General features: G+C 37.7%; 1 protein-coding gene across 1 annotated transcript in view; it reads right to left on the bottom strand.

The window, feature by feature from the left end:
- Nucleotides 1-12799, bottom strand: part of LOC107700805 (ubiquitin carboxyl-terminal hydrolase 34-like) — a 57247-nt gene that overhangs the window by 2895 nt on the left and 41553 nt on the right. Inside the window, exons 45-70 of the mRNA XM_016502620.1 lie at nucleotides 12436-12541; nucleotides 12146-12342; nucleotides 11510-11563; nucleotides 11133-11228; nucleotides 10986-11050; nucleotides 10607-10682; nucleotides 10435-10482; nucleotides 10222-10287; nucleotides 9802-9882; nucleotides 9563-9648; nucleotides 9262-9430; nucleotides 8877-8951; nucleotides 8638-8789; nucleotides 8263-8416; nucleotides 7593-7637; nucleotides 7406-7510; nucleotides 7116-7263; nucleotides 5579-5881; nucleotides 5195-5511; nucleotides 4017-4174; nucleotides 3852-3930; nucleotides 3640-3766; nucleotides 697-804; nucleotides 505-609; nucleotides 287-411; nucleotides 83-206 (exon numbers count right to left, since the gene is read on the bottom strand). Of these exons, the coding sequence (XP_016358106.1) occupies nucleotides 83-206; nucleotides 287-411; nucleotides 505-609; nucleotides 697-804; nucleotides 3640-3766; nucleotides 3852-3930; nucleotides 4017-4174; nucleotides 5195-5511; nucleotides 5579-5881; nucleotides 7116-7263; nucleotides 7406-7510; nucleotides 7593-7637; nucleotides 8263-8416; nucleotides 8638-8789; nucleotides 8877-8951; nucleotides 9262-9430; nucleotides 9563-9648; nucleotides 9802-9882; nucleotides 10222-10287; nucleotides 10435-10482; nucleotides 10607-10682; nucleotides 10986-11050; nucleotides 11133-11228; nucleotides 11510-11563; nucleotides 12146-12342; nucleotides 12436-12541 (3169 nt within the window). The remainder of the gene's footprint in view (nucleotides 1-82; nucleotides 207-286; nucleotides 412-504; nucleotides 610-696; nucleotides 805-3639; nucleotides 3767-3851; nucleotides 3931-4016; nucleotides 4175-5194; nucleotides 5512-5578; nucleotides 5882-7115; nucleotides 7264-7405; nucleotides 7511-7592; nucleotides 7638-8262; nucleotides 8417-8637; nucleotides 8790-8876; nucleotides 8952-9261; nucleotides 9431-9562; nucleotides 9649-9801; nucleotides 9883-10221; nucleotides 10288-10434; nucleotides 10483-10606; nucleotides 10683-10985; nucleotides 11051-11132; nucleotides 11229-11509; nucleotides 11564-12145; nucleotides 12343-12435; nucleotides 12542-12799) is intronic.

Genomic DNA, 12799 nt, shown 5'->3' with positions numbered 1-12799 from the left:
ACACACACACACACACACACACACACACACACACACACAAACACATAGTCAAACAGAGCTTTCAAGAGTGAAGCATCCTTACTGAGTTTCACCAGAGTCTCAGTGAACTTCTCACAGTTGATGGCAACTCTGCAGAGCAGGTGAATGAACTGATGATACGACAGGAAGTAGTCCAACAACATCCTGTCATACACCTCATCCTTACCCTACAGGAAACACAAAACGCACTCGATGAATAACTAAAGCTCAGCGTGCGACAGGAATCATGCGTCGGTCTCGTACACACCTTACTGGTCTCCACCATCGAGGGCAGCAGGCACATGTTGAGCTCCGGTCTGGGAGGACGAATGTTGTTCTTTCCGCCCATCAGCTTGATATTCTCTCTACAGGGCAGATACGGGCCAAACGACACTGCAAACACACACACACACACAGTGTTACAGATCACGGTGATCGTGATGATGATGATCAGTGCTGTAAGTATGCTCTTTCGGCGGGACTCACTGGGGATGTTGCTGTGGTGGTAGGTGCAGTGGTTGTGCTGCAGGAAGGGCACGAGCGTGTGCAGGAAGTCATGAGGACTCAAGAGCACCAGCTCCTTCAGCACATCTGAGAATAAACATTCAGATCACATTCATCTGCTGCTTCGGTTCATTTGAAGAGTGGTGTGTTTGTTTGGTGGATGTGGAGACTCACCCAGACAGGTGTTACGCAGCTCTGGTGGGCTGTAAGAGTTCAGCAGCGTCAGCAGCTTATGAGCGAAATCAATCCTCTCCTGCCACTGGATCAACGCCTGCTTCACATCTACAGATGGACACAAATCAGCAGTGATTGAGATTACAATGCACATACAAGTGCATTATGGGAAATTAGGTACTTCAGTACTGATTCTTTAGGAACGTTATGGTAATGAGTGTTTTTGTACTGAACATTAAGGTGTATTATGGGTAATGAGTACTTCTGCATTGCATCAAGACGGCTTCTGTTCCAGCATTGTTAGCTTGCCATTGAAAATGGTCAACATGTGACTGAAATGTTTGCCTTGTTGCCTTGTTTTTTTCAGTAAATTGCCTGCATTGCTTTCATCTCGCTTGTGATTTTTGAGTGTGCAGCATGTGCTTTTTATAGTATTTTACTTAATGAGTACTTTTTCAATGCTTCTTAAGGTGCATTATGGGTAATGAGTACTTTTTCAATGCTTCTTAAGGTGCATTATGGGTAATGAGTACTTTTTCAATGCTTGTTAAGGTGCATTATGGGTAATGAGTACTTTTTCAATGCTTGTTAAGGTGCATTATGGGTAATGAGTACTTTTTCAATGCTTGTTAAGGTGCATTATGGGTAATGAGTACTTTTTCAATGCTTGTTAAGGTGCATTATGGGTAATGAGTACTTTTTCAATGCTTGTTAAGGTGCATTATGGGTAATGAGTACTTTTGCATTGTTTCTTAAAGTGCTTTACGGGTAACGAGTACTTTTGCATTGCTTCTTAAGTTGCAACATGGGTAATGAGTACTTTTTCATTGCTTCTTTAGGTGCATTATGGGTAATGAGTACTTTTGCATTGCTTAAGGTGCACTGTGTGTAATGAGTACTTTTGCAATGCTTGTTAAGGTGCATTATGGGTAATGAGTACTTTTGCATTCCTTGTTAAGGTGCATTATGGGTAATGAGTACTTTTGCATTGTTTCTTAAGGTGCTTTATGGGTAATGAGTACTTTTGCATTGCTTCTTTAGGTGCATTATGGGTAATGAGTACTTTTCCAATGCTTGTTAACCCTTAAATGCATGAATGTTTTGCCAATCATTATTACATATTCGGGTCTTTAGCGACCCGGACCTATATCTCGCACGGTTGGATCTGTAACTGCTGCAATAGCAAAAAACTCTCTTGATATTTTAAGAACAATTACAGAAGAATAAAATAAAGCATATTTCGTTACCTTTTGAAACTTAAAAGGGTTCAATGTGAACAGATGATTTTACCATCGCTGTCATCGTCAGAGCGCACTTCCACAGTACATTCAGCATCTGGCTCAAATTCGCTATCTCAAACATATTCTCAAAACTATCGTTTTCAATGACTTCATATTAAATATTTTGATCACTGGCAGCTTATTCACCACATCACAGTGACATATATATTTCATTTCGTACAGTAATTGCTCTGCAGTAAAGCCATTCAAACCGGTTACATTTTTGCTGATGATATTCTTTTGTTTTATGCCTGCGGTAATTATGAGAGAAGCATCACGTCATCATTGTGTATCAAACATTGCCACCTCGAGGAATAAGGATCCACGTATTGAGTCATCAGGTATGTAAATATCGTTGGGCAGGGAAAACTTACACATTTACATACCTTGGGTGAGGAGATGGGGCAGTGGAGGGATGCTGATAAACTGTTGATGGATAGAGGTTAGTCTGCTGTATTTATACCTCTTGAAAAAGGGCACTTCTGATGTGCAGGAAAAAATACTTACACATTTACATACCTCGGGTCTCTAGCGACCCTATACACTTTTTACACAAAATTAATCAGAAAACAGGCACTCTTTTATATTTTATTATTTTTTGTTTTGTTTTATTGTTTATAATGGATAGATTGAGGAATACTAAGAAAGTTGATGTCTAACTTTAAAAAAATGAAGGAGGGAGAGGGTAGTGAATGATGTCCCGGGTTGCTAAAGACCCGAGGTATGCATTTAAGGGTTAAGGTGCATTATGGGTAATTGAGTAGTTTTGCATTGCATGATATATTAAATAATGATAATGGAGTACTTGTGTTCCACATTTAGGTCTATTATGTAAATAAGTACGTTTGTAATTCATAAGGTGCATTATGGGAAATTGGGAACTTTAGTATTGAGTTTTCAGGTGAATTATGGGTAATGAGTACTTTCTTTTGTACTGCATGCTACACCAACGTCCTACATCATCCACCCGGAACGGCTTACGCGTACAACAGTTAGCAAGAAGCTAGAGATTACGGTTCATAAAATTTTAAATATGGATATTTTCTTACAAAAATGATTTTCGCTACAGGAGGCCTTTATTCACTCCCCGGAGCCTTGTGAAGCACTTTCTATGGATGCGCTTTATTAGACTTCTTTTGGACTGTCGAACAAGGCTTGGAAGAGCCAGGACATTTTTTAATATAACTCCAATTGGATTTGTCTGAAAGAAGAAAGTACACCTAGGATGCCTTAAGGGTGAGTAAATCATGGGTTAATTTTAATCTTTGGGTAAACTAACCCTTTAATGGTAATGAGTACTTTTGTAATGCACATTAAGGTGCATTATGGGTAACAAGTAGTTTTGCATTGCAAGCTTAGGTGGATTATGGGTAATGGGTTACTTTAGTATTGATTATTCAGGTGCATTATGGGTAATAAAGAACTTTTGCATTGCATGGTAGGGTGCATTATGCATAATGAGTACTTGTACTGCAAGTGTAGGTGTATTACGGGTAACTGAATAATTCTGTATTGTGTATGGTGCATTATGGATAACAGAGATTCTATATAGCATGCTATGGTCCATAAGTAATGAAGAACCCTGGAGTTATTTGTTTAATATGCATTATGGGTAATCATAAACATCAGTGAAGTGTGTGGTGTATTATGGGTTATGCACTACCTTTGCGCTGTAAGTAGGGCCGCATTGCCTTTAAAACAGACAGGAAAATAGACAGCAGCTCCACCAGATCACCGGTCACGTGACACGCAGTGGCCTCATGGTACATCATGTGCAGGGTGTTGAAGGACTGCAGACAGAGAAATGTTTAATTCTATACGACAGTCCATTAAAATATGAAGATGAATGAAAAGAGTGAGTGAGAGTATGAATACCTCCGTCATGAGGATGAGTCCTCTGTTGAACACCACCATCAGTCTGTCCTCATCGTTCTCCAGCAGTATACGGAAGGCACTGAGAGTACACAAAGAGATTAGTATGAATGAAAACGGCTCAATCTTGTAAAATACTCAACCAGACTTAATAGAGTGTATGTGTACCTGATGAGAGTGGTCCAGCAGGAGCGCCCATCCAGACAGCGCAGGTAACAGCTGATGGTGGTCTTCTTGAACTGCTTCACGTCCTCCAGCTCTTCTTCTCTCATATCAGGCCTCTGAGCCACAAACAACTGCATCAGGTTAAACAACTCCTCCACCGCCTGCAGAGAAAGAAAAACAACACAGTGTTATTGACTTGAACTGAATTAAACTGAATAGTTGAGGCTTAAAACATTCATATTCCTTCAGACAGAAACACAGTGAGAAACAGGAGGCACTTGAAGCTTAAAACTCTGAAGACAAACGAAAAATGTTCAGTGAACTCTCGGAAAATGTTGTTTATACACTATAGGAGGTCAAACTAAATTTAGTATTATTATATGCAGTGCTTTATTTTATTTGAGATTTACTATTTTTGCAAACCTGTTATTAAAAGTTGGGACAAAATTTGTGCATTTAAACACTGATTTAATATTTATAGCAATAAACATTATTTAAACTATTTAAACTATAAAAAAAATATATAAAATAAAAAAGTAAGTAAATGTGTAATAAAAAAGAATGATTCCCCAAGGACAAATTTAATTATTTAAAAGGGACACTAAAGACATTTATTATGTTAAAAAAGATTCCTATTTCAAATAAATGCCGTTCTTTTGAGCTTTCTATTAATAATAAAAAAAGAAAAAAAAATCCCGAAAAACAAAAAAACTCTGTTTTTACAAACTATTATGCAGCCCAACTGTTTTCAACAGTTATTATTAATAAGAAATGTTTCTTGAGCACAAATCAGCATATTAGAATGATTTCTGAAGGATCGCATCACAGAAATAAATAACATTTGAAATTATATTAAAATAGAAAAGAGTTATTTCATATTTCACAACATGAAAGTTTTTTTTGCTGTATTTTTGATCAAATAAATGCAGCCTTGTCGAGCAGAAGAGACTGTCAAAAACGTAAAAAACAACAACATACTAACCCCAAACTTTTGAACAGTGCCAAAGTTACTGATAAACTATGCCATAAATTAAAGCTTTTTTTTTTTTAATGGTGCCATAGTTACTGATAAACTATGCCATAAATTAAAGAAAAAAACACGTTTGCTCATATGTCTTGTAATAACTTTGGTAACCGGTTCAGAAACTGCTAAAGTGAAGGACTGTAGGCGCTGTACTCACCCCTGGGTACTGGCTGGCGTGGGGCGTGAGGTTTTTGAAGGCCCACTGTATGTTCTGGTGAGACGCCAGCTGGCGGGTGAAGGCGGGCGACTGCTCGCAGCACATGCGCAGGATGGCGTAGTACGCCGGAAGCATCCCGCGGTTGAACAGCACCACCTCCTGATCGTCGTGATCGGCTAGGATGTAGTTGAAGGCGATGTTTTTAGTGACGACAGGGTTTTGGACGATGAGACGCACGTTCTCGCTGCAGTCCATTGACCCATACAATGTATTTTTGGCTATTGCTACAAATATACCCCAGCGACTTAAGACTGGTTTTGTGCTCCAGGGTCACAAATATCATATGAGCACCTAGACATGCTTTCATCTGCACGTGAAGTACCTGGAAGAGGTTCCAGAGGTCCATGAAGTAGCTGGAGAACATGAGCTTCTCGGTTTTGGAGATGAGGCAGTAGGTCATGAAGCTGAAGTACTGCACCAGTTTGGTGGTCCCGTGCACCGGCACGTCCACGTAGAGCTTGGCCCGGCCCAGCAGGCCCAGGAGCAGATTGTAGACCTGGTGCAGAACCACGGTGGTGTCGGGACTCAGTGGGAGGTCCCGCGTGGGGATGTGAAGAGAGCGCGTGGAGCGGAACATCTGACGGAAGGAGTTGCTAGGGATGAGAGACACCAGCAGATACGCCGCCGCTGAGAGAGAAATGCATTACATATGTCACAAAATAATGTCAAATCTGACATTTTATCAAGCAAAAATAGATTATTATAAAAATAAGACAAGCTATCCATTTTGTAGATGTTTGTGTGGATGCATAAAATGTTATTTAAGGAACATTCAGATATTTTTAAGCATGTGTGTAGTTCTTGATGGTCTTATAATGTGTATTCATATATACACTACTATTCTACTACTAAAAGTCTGGGGCAGAAACTAAAACCTGGAAAAAAAAACATTTTAGTTACTTACTTGGTTATAAAATATAAAAACTTAAATTACTATAATGAATATAATAAATACAGTACTAAATAAAATTCATACTATAATAAATAAAATTACTATTTTATTACTGCTAGTTGTCAAGGCAACAGTTCTCATTTTCATTTAGCTTTAGTTGAAGTATTAAAATAACTAAAACAAACTTAAAAACTATACAGTCATATTTGAAGGAAAATAAACAAATACAAATGTCAACACGATAAAATTACAAAAAGTTTAAAACTAAAAATGAAAACAGAAAATATAAATATAAACAAAAACTATAATAGTATATCAATAATTCTAAAATAACATTGGTTAAAGATTTTGTAGTGATTTTAAAAGAATTCTCTTTTGCTCACCAAGGCTTTTTGATCAAAAATACAGTAAAAACAGTAATATTATGAAATATTATTCAAATTTTAAATAACAGTTTTCTACTGTAACATATTTTAAAATGTAATTTATTCCTGTGATGCAAAGCTGAATTTTCAGCATCATTACTCCAGTCTTCAGTGTCACATGATCCTTCAGAAATCATGAAAATATGCTGACTTGCTGCTCGGGAAACATTTCTGATTATTAATAATATTAAAAATAGTTGTGCTGCTTCATATTTTTGTAGAAATGTGGATACTTTTTTCAGGATTCTTTGATAAATAGAAAGTACAAAAAGAACAGCATTCATTTGAAATTGAAATCTTTTGTAATGTTATAAATGACTGTACTGTCACTTTTAATCAATTTAACTTGCTGAATAGATGTAGTATACATTTATTTACATGTATTTTTACTATTCAAAATATATTTTTACTATTTAAAATACATTATTTATTATTTACAATTAAAATTCATTAACTTTTCATTATATATATATATATATATATATATATATATATATATATATAATGTGTGTGTACTGGTGTGTATTGGATTGTGTGTTCTCACATGTTCGGACTCGTGGGTAGTTGTGCGCCAGCAGAAACCTCTCCACCCAGTTCTCCATGTTCTGCAGGACCCAGCTGTGAGCCAGCTTATTACGCGGAGTCTGAACGGCCAACCAGTCCAAACACTGAGACGGGTTATACTCGATCACCTGACAGACAGAGATCAGACGCTCAGATCAGTGAGGCAGAGGCAGGTCTTCAACATAGACACAAGACTCTGACGTAAAGTACTGATCCAGTGGAGAAGAGAGAAAGCGAAAGAGTGATGGGACTGTGTGTGGACAGATTTACCTCCCAGATCCTCTGCAGGATGTAGGACGCAAACGAGGGCATTCCCGGAGGACCAGCAGCAAACTCCATCAGCATCGTCAGCAGCTTGAAGAACGGATTTGCCGCCTGTCAGACAAACGCAAAATGTTAGTTAGGGTGTGTAAGAATAAAATACTAAAACAACAATAGTACTGAGAGCTGTTCTTACCTCTGGAGTCAGTTTAGCGATGGAGGTGAACAGCATTGACACGATCTATACCAGCACAAGAACACAAACCATGAGATGTTATGTTACAGATTGATACAATTGTTTGCATGCATAGATATACTTTAAGGAAAAAGACTGTCCCAAGAACTAAGCTACACTACTACTGTTCAAACATTTGGGGTCAACGAGATTTTTTTTAAAGAAATTCAGCAAGGATGCATTAAATTGATCAAGAGTGACAGTAAAGACATTTATAATGTCACAAAAGATTTCTATTTCGAATAAATGCATTGATACATTTATAATAATCAGAAACGTAAACAGCAAATCAGCATATCAGAATGATTTCTGAAGGATCATATGACACTGAAGACTGGAGTAATGATGCTGAAAATTCAGCTTTGATCACAGCAATAAATTACATTTTACAATATACTCAAAAGGAGAACAGCTGTTTTAAATTGTAATTTCTCAATATTTGTTTTCTCTTTTTACTGTATTTTTGATCAAATAAATTCAGCCTCGGTGAGCAGAAGAAACTTTCAAAAGCAAATGTCTGAATGCTAAGAAGTAGGGTTTATGTTACAAACATGTAGCGGTTACAATTAGCTTTCTATAAAAACACGAAGTGCGTGGTATGTCAGAACGGTAAGCGTTCTGGAGATCTTACGTGTTCTGCCAGGCGGTTGTTGTATCTGCAGAGGCTGAAGATGAGGTTGCAAGTCTGTCTGATGTTGATGCTGTCTCGGATGTGTTGGAACAGGAAGGGGAAACCTTTTCCTCCGGTCAGCGCAGCCATGTCACTCTGAGACAGAGTCAAGTGTCTATAGACAGAGACAAATGGTCAGAGATTACTACTCTATTGCAGTAAAAATGGCCGATGGGGCAACTCTGTTTGGTGATGCTTCTGAAATTAATTTCAACATCTTTAACAGCCCTAAAATAGGTTTCATTTTCTTTGAAAGAATTCGAAGGTGAAATATGATCCATTTGGGGTGAAATATGATATGCTTTGTGAGCTTAAACTCAATTCTTCAGTGTGCACCTCTCAGATCTGGACTGCTCCACCAGCAGAGCTATGAGAGCGATCATCTTCTCCAGAGCGGCCGGCCTGTACTTCTCCTCCGCCAGTGAGAGGATGTCCTCCTCTTCATCCTCCTCACCCTCCTCCTCCTCAGATAACACCTCCACCTGAGGCTGAGAGACAGAGAGATGGACGTTATGATCTGAGATCAAGAAAATCCTGAATCAGAGAAGATCAAGCCTTGATGAGATGCCACTCACATTTTCAGGTCCTTTAGTGCCTATGTAGAAATGCACCATTATAGAAATGGCTTGCAAAGATAAGAGGAACTGACTCTGTGAAGACAAAAAGAAAAACAAATATTAAAAGAAGAAAATAAAGAATATACATTAAAAATGGTCAAATTTTTAATAAATAAATAATAAACAAATAACTAAGTGAAATTAAATAAGTAAATACATAAGTTAAATAAGTAGGTAAAAAACATGCAAAATAAATAAGTAAATAAATAAAATAAATACAATTAAATAAAACAAAAAGTAAAATAAATAGAAATAAGTAAAATAAGTAGGTAGATGAATAAAGTAAAAACAAATAAGTAAACAAATAAGTGCTTAAATAAATAAATAGATGAATAGTCGTTACCTCCTCTTCTCCCATTTTGGCAAACTCGTATAGAAAGGCAAAGTATTCGGTCAGATGTTTGCTGTGCGGCTTCACTCCGTGCTCCATGATTGACAGCAGCGTTTTGACGAACCGCGTCACACAGGAGCGGCTGCCGATGTCCTCCACCGGCCCGTCCATATCATCAGATCTGCAGGCAGACCAACAGAAATGAGAACTTTTCTAGAAGAATTTCGCAGGATCACAGCATATGTATTTGCAGATATGAGGACAGGATGGTTATCTGGCATCAGAGGAAGACAAAAAGGGACGCATCACACACCCGTCCTCCATGCCCGGCTGCAGGTACAGGTGAGCGTGGACCGGTCTGAGGCGCTGGATCACGTGAATACACAACCTCTGAAACATCTGGAACATCACAGCAGCACATTCAGAAGCACATTAACTATTTTTTTCAATGCAAATGTTTTCTTATAGAGGAAGGGTATGGGTTTGTCTGTTAATAAAGATAATCTTCATTTAAGAAAAATCTTTAAATAAAGATGTTTATGTGACACTCACCTGACGTACAATCTGATTGGGACACTTGATGAGAATCTGCATTGGCCACCAGTTATCATCTGCCATCTGATCCAAAAACCACTGCGCACACAAAGACACAGACACACTGATCTCCAAAACAGCATTACCCAACAACACTGCTGATATCATCAACTCTCTCCATTCATTTGGCTCAAAAGTGATTTTACAGAGCAGAAGATCCGTGGAAACAAGAAGCTGCATGTAAAGTGTGAGTGTGTGTGCCTTGTGGAGATTTTTTTTGGTCCCCATGAAGGAAACAGCTTATAAATCAAACAAAGTTTTAGGTGTAGGCTTAGGGTAAGGGGATAGAAAATAAAGTTTGTACAGTATAAAAACCGCTACGTCTATGGAATGTTCCCATAAAACATGGAAACTAGTGTGTGTGTGTGTGTGTGTTACCTCGCAGGCAGCTTGGCTATTGTTAAACTGTTTGGTCAAGAGTTCAATCCACTGCAGCATTGTGGGCTGAGAGAAAAAAAAGAATGAAATGTCAACTTACAAGAACAAAAAAACAATTATTGAACACTACAGAAAATGTCATCAGGACTCTCCAGTAAATTACTATAGAAGAACAATAGAAAAACAACAGATGAAAAGTAAAGTCCATCTCACCTTTTCTTTGGAGTGGATGAATGTCTCCAGAACAAACGATGTGCTGAGCTGTGAGAGAAAGAGTGGAAAACGACTCGAATTATGAACCTCCCTATTTCCCCGTGGACAGTAACTCATCTGAAAGATGCCACTTCATCAGTTAGTGTGGTGCTGTTCATGTGGCCAGACTCACCTTAGCCGTCATGAGCGACACGGATTTAGGATCCACTAAAGTGCTGGGAATACTGCTGCACAGCTGCCACATAAAACTACAGAGAAACAACAAAAGAAAGGAATGAAAAAGAACAGAGAAGAGAACGAGAGGACAGATCATATAAATATATTTAGAAATAAAATTAGTTTTACATTGACAAATAAAATAGAAGTAAAGAAAGAGAACAGAAAATAAGACAAAATAACACAGAGAGTAGAATGAGGAGAGAAAAATTACATAGACATATTATACGTATATCACCATACATAAATAGAAATAATGAATAAAAAGAAAAGAAAAAATAATTAAAGAGTTATCAAAGACATCCTTGTACATAGGTTTGTGACTGTTCTCTTACCCGAAGTATGTGTGTTCAAAGATGTTCTTGTCCTGGAGAAACTGCATGTTGTCGTGCCAGATCCACTACGAGAGAGACAGAGAGAGATGAAGCGTCAGTGAAATGCTCAGAAGTGTGCAGTGAAGACTGACGGTGAGAGGTCTGTACCTCCAGAAGGTCAGGAGAAATGTCAAAGTTCAAGTCCTTCTCATTCTCTTCCTCCACCTCCACTCTCTTATAGAACAGCATGTAGGCACTGTGGGTCTGCAGACAGACAAATCACACGTTACTTTCGTTATTTCTGAGGATTTCAAAATCTCAAGCAAGACTTATCATTTAAATAATAATAATTATTATATTTTCAATATATAATCAATATATAAATACCAAATTACATAAAATATTAATGTACAAAAAATTCATTACTTTTACTATAATTACAAATCATATGTAAAATAAAATGATAATAATAATCAATATCAAATTATATTTATATTATTATTCTGTTGTTTTATAATAATTATCATTGTTATCGCAAAACCAACCTTTTCAAAGGAGAAATCCATGAACTTGTCTGTGACAGAGTCATATGTTTTTGTCTAAAATGAGACGAGCATTTTTGAATTAAAACAACATTAACAAGATTTGATTTATATTAGTTTATCCTCATACCTGCAAACTCACAAGAGGTCAAAAAGGTGACATAGTTCTGATTATGACTCTTATCGAGGGGTCTGGGGGCATCCCCCCATAAGAACATTTTTGAGAATTTATCATGTAAATGAAGCGTTCTGGTGCACTCTGACAACGAAATAAAGGAAAAAGACAACATATGCTTCAAGTAAAAAAAAAAGCACATTTATACCACAAACTTTTTGGACAGTGCACATGGGTTACTGAATCATTGACTCACTTGATTTGTTCAAAAACGTGGATTCATTCAGTATCGAAACACCGCTGTGTTGCTCGGAGACACAAAACAATTCTGCTGTGGCTTTGATTGAAACTTTGTCAGTGAACTTGAGAAAAAACAGTCAATATTGGATCTAGACGATTCATATAAATTACCTATTTTGATTCAAAATGGCGAATTTCGCCGAAAAGCGACTAGTTTGCAGGTATGTATCCCTAAACGTTTATTGGAGGACTTGATCTGGTGGCAAAAATATCAAAAAACCTACTGTCATCTCTCCACCAAAACACTCTGAGGCCAGCTGGGCCGAATCAAACGGCTTCACCTCAGCGTCGTTAAACAGATACCTGCAACAGAAAATGACAATCACAAACACATCGTCCGCCGTGCCCGTGTGCACCGTCACACCGATGAGGTCATACTCATAACTCTCTGCCACTTTGGAATCACTGTCGTCACGGAAACCTGCATATGAGATCACGATTAGCTGACCGGAGAAGACAAATGTGATTTAAAAACAGAGTTTCAGCAGAAGAAAAAAAAAAAAAATCGCTCTACCTTCCTTCCTGTCTCCTTTGGCCATGAGGAAGTCCTCGGTGTACGGCGTCATGTCGAGCCGCAGCGGGAAAGAAAAGTGCGTGTTTAAAAGTAACTCAGATATTCTCTTGTAAATTAAAAAGTAATGCGTTACTTTACTAGTTACTTGAAAAAAGTAATATGATTACGTAACTCGCGTTACTTGTAATGCGTTACCCCTAACACTGCTTATTACTGATATAACCAACAGGATAACCCTGTCACATTACTTAACAGATGATATATGAGCAGTAAATCAGCATATTAGTATGATTTCTGAAGGGTCATGTGACACTGAAGACTGGAGTAATGATGCTGAAAATTCAGCTTTGATCACAGGAATAAA

The sequence above is a fragment of the Sinocyclocheilus anshuiensis genome, unplaced genomic scaffold, assembly GCF_001515605.1.
Source record: "Sinocyclocheilus anshuiensis isolate Anshui unplaced genomic scaffold, SAMN03320099.WGS_v1.1 scaffold1127, whole genome shotgun sequence".
In the NCBI taxonomy this organism is placed as follows: Eukaryota; Metazoa; Chordata; class Actinopteri; order Cypriniformes; family Cyprinidae; genus Sinocyclocheilus; species Sinocyclocheilus anshuiensis.
The sequence above is the reverse complement of the archived record's forward strand: the minus strand, read 5'-3'. Positions and strand labels throughout refer to the sequence as shown.